The sequence below is a fragment of the Papilio polytes genome, unplaced genomic scaffold (assembly GCF_000836215.1).
Source record: "Papilio polytes unplaced genomic scaffold, Ppol_1.0 DF822178.1, whole genome shotgun sequence".
Lineage (NCBI taxonomy): Eukaryota > Metazoa > Arthropoda > Insecta > Lepidoptera > Papilionidae > Papilio > Papilio polytes.
In genome coordinates this window covers 1,356,400-1,362,737 of record NW_013527026.1, presented here as the reverse complement: position 1 = coordinate 1,362,737, position 6,338 = coordinate 1,356,400, and the positions used below count along the sequence as shown (strand labels likewise).

The window sequence follows — 6,338 nt, the reverse complement described above, 5'->3', positions numbered from 1 at the left end:
TACTGAGACTCTTGTTTAACAGAACTTCTATCCTCTGCGATATAATTATTAAAATAATACTTATTACGCAAATTTTTCATTACCTTTTCTGTTAACTAAGAAAAAGAAGTAACTTTTATAAAATACCGATCCGGCTCGAAGGACCTCTTTCGATCCTCTGTGTTGTTATTAAATTATTACTTATTTTTAATTACCAAACTGTTAATTGAGTAAAGGAATCAAGTTTTATAAAATTTCTATCCGGCTCGAAGGACCAATTATTCGGGATTTTTTTTTAATTAATTAAGTCAACTTAGTGCGCATAAGCATCAAAAGTCTGTAAACTCTACTCTTGCGACCGCGCCCCCGTACCGCGCAAACCCTTACGACGCCAAAGTTAGTACCACACAGGAATATTTTCTTAATTTAGTTAGTAGTGAAAAAAAGGTAGAATTTTCTACAATTATTTCCAACTTACTTGATGAATCATTAGCCAAGAACAGGTCCCATATTTTCTTTTCAATATTTGAACTTAAAGTGTTAGGATCACCATTACTGGATTGGACTTTAGACCGGATTGTTGATTTTTTATCTGCCCAATACTGAAAAAAAAAATAGCAGGATTGAAAATAGTCTATATATAATAGTCACCTATCATGCACGTATTGCTGTTTTTTTTAATGAAATGAACAAAAAGGAGGATGAACAATTTAATTTTATTAAGGGTAAAGTGAATTTGGATAAAAAAAATTACCTACTTTAACCCAAGATTTCATAGGTCTATTAGGTCCACCAAGACTGTTGATAATCTTTGTTAATTTGAACCAAAGCTTTTTGCATTCATCCCTCTTCTCCAGACCTCTCATTTGGCCCAACCCTAAAGCAGGATGTTTCTCCATGAAGTCCACTATTGCAATTACTTGCTCTAGACTGGGCCTTGACTGAAAATACACAAAATAAGTAAATTTAATAAAGGAGTTGATATATAATTTAAAACAAATTATATTTCTATAGTAACATAAAATAACATCAATAATTAACATTAACTTAAACAGCATTAAGCAATTAATAGCAATCTTAGAAATAAATTTAGAAATTAAAAATAATATTTTTTTAAACACAATTACTAATTTATTTCAAATGCCTATAGTAGTGGATCCACTCCCGCTCCCGCCTACCTTCGAGATGAGAACTTGAAGTAATTTCACTCGAATTAAAATATTAACATGTTTTGTTTTAACTTATAAAGCGTCACTCACCGCAATAGAACGATCCGTCATTTTCTGGATATACTTCAAGGGCGTGTATTAAAAATAATAGACTTTTTTGTATAACTTTAGTATAAAAGTTCTTTGAAATGTTTAAATTTACTTCATTTCGAATCGAATTCACATACTTTGTTACTATTTTCGTAACAAAATTTCGCTCGATAGCGATAGTTTACGACAACCATTGGTTGGGGTAAAGCTGTACACAGATAAACGAAATTAAAAAATATTAAAAACACGACAAAATAATTATGTGAAATAATGCTTACTTTACATTTTCTTGTTAAGAAAGGCAAAAAAATGTTCTGCATTGACAAATAAAATAAAAAAAATTGGTACCATCGTTAATTCGCTGTTTAAAAATTGATTGTGGAAGAAATGGATATGATTAATCATTTCCTTTCTTAGCATTTGTGTTGAAATCATCGTTCAGGTTTCAGATGAACATTATTTTATTTAAATTAAAACTTGATATTACCTATGTGAGTTTGGAGAATTAAAAATCGTAACCAAAACTTGACTCCTATTGTAGCTTTGTGTTAATGACAAAGTTGTTATCTTACATCAAAACATTTTTATCTGTATTTCAAGTCTGTTCTGTTTGTCAGTTGTCATTGACACTTGTCAAATGCGATTTGTTATATTGTAGGACGCGGAGATTTTTAATTTATTAATGTTTGTATCAAATTCTGCTAATTAAAAGTGATAGTTTAATCATAGAAAATACTCCATCACCATATTTTCTATGAAATTGTAGTAGTGGGAAGAAGTTACATTAAAATATATCATTTTACCAGTCTTTTCCAAATAGAACGAATATGCACAAAAATTTCTGAATTACACAAAAATGGCTAATTCTGTAAACATATCTATTGAGGCTCCTATTGAAAATCAAATACAAGAAATAACTTACGATGGCCAAGAAATATATCAGGCGTAAGTACATGCAAATTCTATTATTACTAAAAGAACCTATTTAGCTAGTTATTTTCTTTTAAAAACAATGTTAACGTTTTTCAGACCTTTGTCTATGTCAGAAAATCTAGCAAGATTAGCACAGAAGATCGATTTTTCGAAAACTGATGACGAGTTTTGCAATATTAAGAAAGAAGGTGAGAATAGTTTGGAGTTAAAATCAGAGGATGATAACAAGGAACCGGGGTATCAATCGAGCCTGTGGCCGTGGGATTCTGTGAGAAACAAATTGAGGAATGCTCTCACTGAAGTCAGTGTACTTGCCGATGTGTTGAGTATTGCCAAAGAGAAGAGATATATGGTAAGGTTATTTAATTTATAAAAAATAATGATTAAAATTATCATCAACAACTAGATATTGCCCGAATATTGATGTTTTGACTGTATATCTAAAGTTTTGTTGTATACTTTTTTTTTTTATTATTTAAAAAATATTAGTAGATTTTTGTTAATTAACTACTAACCATTCCAACTAAGCTCTAGGCTTGTGCTAGTATATATGTTTACTCAGTTTTACTTGTACAAAAGTTTAGCAGGGTAAAAATCTTAATTTCAGGTGTTAGATCCTATCCAAGCAGATCAAGTTGACAGCAGACCCATGGTGCAAGTGTACGGTCGAAAAAAGGCATTAAGTGCCGCAGGTGCCGTTCTCCTCGCAGGAGTAGAACGACTGCGTGCCAGCGAAACAATGAGGATGACCCGGAATATGCCTGATTTTCATATTGATTTGTTACGACTCCGACAGAATTGGAGATTGAAGAAAGTATCCAATACTATAGTAGGAGACTTAAGTTATAGAACTGCAGGCTCCAAATTCAGTCAGACGGGAGTTTTTGAAGTAATTTTCCATGTTACAGTTATTTGTTGCTTACAACTTCTCCTTCGTGTAATTAAAAAATAATAAAAAGCAGCCTATGTTACTTAATGATAATATAACTTGTTAATAGTGAAAGAGTTTTTAAAACCGGCTCGGAAGTTTTTGAGTTATTTCAATACATACAAAATTCTGAATATCCATAAAATACAAATCTTTTTTCTATAATATTATCTATACTAACATCACTAATATCTTTAGTTAATCAACTAAGCTAATAAACTTTATTTAATAATGATCATTTGTCCACTTATCAGCTTTTATAACAATTACAATTTTGGTTAGTAACAATATATACTATTTCCCAGGTAACAAAAGCTCCTGAAGAACAGATAGCACAAGCAATGAGTATGAATGCATCTGGACCTGCGCCTTCCGCATTGAGAGTCACCGTTCCTCCGGAGTTACAAGGAGTGGCATTCATCTCTGTACTATGTCAGAAAGGTACATTTATGACCAATTTAACAGTAAAATGTATTTTATTTGAATGTAATTTCGTTCAACGATTTACGAATTACTAAATTAACATTTTTGGTTATAATTTACATGGATTTTAATTTTTAGGTATAGCTTTTTTAAATTCACTTAAAAGTATTCTTACAATTTAGTTTAGATAAAGAGATGCAATAAATGATTCAAATGAAATATATAATGACAGTCTATTGGTATATTGTCTATGGTTGTAAAATATTCTAGCATATTTGACTAATTTTTCTTTTACTATTCCAACTATTAGTAAATTAAGAAAAATCTATTTGTATTTAAGAAAAAAAAACAGTAAGTTCAAAGATAAAGACATGAGATAAAGTCATAATTTCGTGCAATTGAATATTTTTAATTCTTAATAGATTACTAAATTACCACCCAATTTAAATCCATTTTAGAGCAAGAAGATGTAGTAACAGCTACTCTCAGTTCATCCGCACTGAACTGTCCCAGCACACTCCTCGGAGACGGAGCAGATTTGCATTGGCAACAAAAGTTGGAGGCCGCACAGAATGTGTTGTTCTGTAAGGAACTGTTTGCTAGACTCGCAGCGGAGGCGGTACAACTAGACGCTTCTATACCGCACATGGTTGTTGGCAATCAGATTATGGCTACGGTAAGATAAGTTAAGAAATGTAATTGACTAGTTGTTGCTCGCGACAGCGTCCGTGTGAAATAATAAAATATAGCCATTGTTACTGCTATAACATAGTTTGTAATAGGTGAAAGTTTGATATCTGCCGAGTAGTTTTTAAGTTATTTCTTTTTTTTGTAATTTTTTTCTCTCTAGGTTCTTCCTGGAATTCAGTTGTTGATTGGTCTCTGTCACAATAATGGTCAAAATAACAACAACAATCCGGACGGAATAAAGGTAATTTTAAGCAAATAACATAATGTTATTTTAACAATAAAGCAAAAAACCCTACTGACTAAATTTAATTTATGATAATACCTCAAAATTTCGAATAAACATGAAATAAAAAAGTTACAGTGAGTAAGATTCAAATATTGCTTGATAATTATTTTTTTAAGTTCCAGTTCTCGTATACTCTGTAGGTGTTTTGTGATATACCCTAAAATACTAAGGAAAGAGACAAACTGACACCCAGCCATTTGGCAGCTTACGGACTGACTGTAAATTTATAAATGCGATTTTGTAATCAACAACACAAATACACCATCTTTCCGAAATCTGGAATTTTTCCTTCAATATTACAGACATTCCAATTTTATTATATGTATAGATTAGTTATTTAAAAAAAATTGAATTTGAGCAGAGTGAGGGTTCCAGCGGGAAGTCCGAGCACGACCACGTGCTGGAGCACTCCCTGCACCAGCTGCTGCGCGCCGTGCACCACAACAACACGCACCACCCCTTCCCGCACCCCGCCACAGGACCCCTCGGACCCTCCAAGAGGCGCTCCCTCGCTGGTAACGTACCAACTCAATAGTGGTAGGGCCCACTTTTACTCGCAATGTAGGGTTCACCCACACCAATATAACCACACAGTAAAAACAATTCTGGGTACATTCTGATGAGCCAGACGCCTAATTTTAGTCCCTTTTCATCCTCTTCTTATGAGGGTGGAAAGGTAAAATTTAATGGAGACGTATAGGGCAAATATCCCCTTATGTACATCTTTATTGATTAAGGGTAGTTGCAGATGTCTATTATGTGGATGTCACTTTATTATATAGGATGTCAGCAATCACAGTTCAGTTTCTTTCGAAAAGTTCCTAGTCATAAAGCATTTTGGACAGCTAAGAAATGTGTTTTAAATAAACTGCAAATCCAAATTTCATAACAAATTTTGTTTTAAAGACATAAATCTCCAAAAAATATTTAAGTGAAATCTTTCCTTAGCTCTTTTTTTTTTATTTGGACAGATAATTGATATTTTTCAGCCTTATCACCTACTAACGCGCGTCGAATTACCTGTAACCGTGTATTCAATACACTGTATTGTCACTTCTCTAGGACCAATGGCTGCGGATAGATATGAACTGTTGGACATGACCAAAGAACAATCGCTATTGGAGCAAATAATACAACAAGCTCAGCATTTCTTCATGCGCAGGCGCAGTGAATATGTCCTGGATACTATTGCTAAAGAGGTTTGTATTGTGCTAAATGTAATTTTTTATTAAAATTTATAATGTACCTTTTGCCGGCGACTCCGTCTGTGCAGAATATAAAAAAAACTTGATTAAATAGCCCATGTATTCTTACAGACTATATTCTACATGTGTCAATTTTCAATTATACCATTTTGCAACATTTATATTAGTAAGGTTTAATTAATATATTGATGAATCTAACATTTACCAGGTAAAAGACCCCTTGATAGTGTCACATTGGAATGCACTGAACAGCCCAACGCAGTCCTGTGTCAAAATAAACATCATAGCTTTTGGGTGAGTAGATCTTTATAACTTGTATTAAGTCTTACATCACCAGCACACTATATGTTGTAAGGGGCATGGAGACTACCCTTAGGGGTAACTAGGCCATAGTCAACTACCGGTCCACTGCGGGTTGACTTCACAGATTTCTTTGAATTTCTTTGCCGATATGTGCAGGCATCATGTTTTCCTTCACCGTAAGAACGTCGGGTAAATTATGTACATATGAAATACATGGTGGGATTCGAACCCAAGACCTGTAGATTACAAGTCAAGTGTTTAAACCCCCGGGTGTTGGTTAAGTCTTACTCTGTGTCAAATTGTCCCTTACTGTGTGTATAATTGTGGTAGTT

General features: G+C 33.1%; 2 protein-coding genes across 2 annotated transcripts in view; one reads left to right on the top strand and one right to left on the bottom strand.

The window, feature by feature from the left end:
- Window positions 1-1,441, bottom strand: part of LOC106106387 — a 3,102-nt gene extending 1,661 nt beyond the window's left edge. The window contains exons 1-4 of the mRNA XM_013286964.1: window positions 1,239-1,441; window positions 738-920; window positions 458-581; window positions 4-34 (exon numbers count right to left, since the gene is read on the bottom strand). Of these exons, the coding sequence (XP_013142418.1) occupies window positions 4-34; window positions 458-581; window positions 738-920; window positions 1,239-1,259 (359 nt within the window). The 5' untranslated portion in view covers window positions 1,260-1,441. The remainder of the gene's footprint in view (window positions 1-3; window positions 35-457; window positions 582-737; window positions 921-1,238) is intronic.
- Window positions 1,442-1,867: 426 nt separating this feature from the next.
- The window catches only part of LOC106106602 (mediator of RNA polymerase II transcription subunit 17), a 6,000-nt gene continuing 1,529 nt past the window's right edge, over window positions 1,868-6,338 (top strand). The window contains 10 exon segments of the mRNA XM_013287199.1: window positions 1,868-2,183; window positions 2,268-2,523; window positions 2,779-3,060; window positions 3,405-3,540; window positions 3,981-4,198; window positions 4,373-4,453; window positions 4,860-5,013; window positions 5,561-5,697; window positions 5,912-6,005; window positions 6,316-6,338. The exon segment at window positions 6,316-6,338 is cut by the window's right edge and continues 99 nt beyond it. Of these exon segments, the coding sequence (XP_013142653.1) occupies window positions 2,095-2,183; window positions 2,268-2,523; window positions 2,779-3,060; window positions 3,405-3,540; window positions 3,981-4,198; window positions 4,373-4,453; window positions 4,860-5,013; window positions 5,561-5,697; window positions 5,912-6,005; window positions 6,316-6,338 (1,470 nt within the window). The 5' untranslated portion in view covers window positions 1,868-2,094.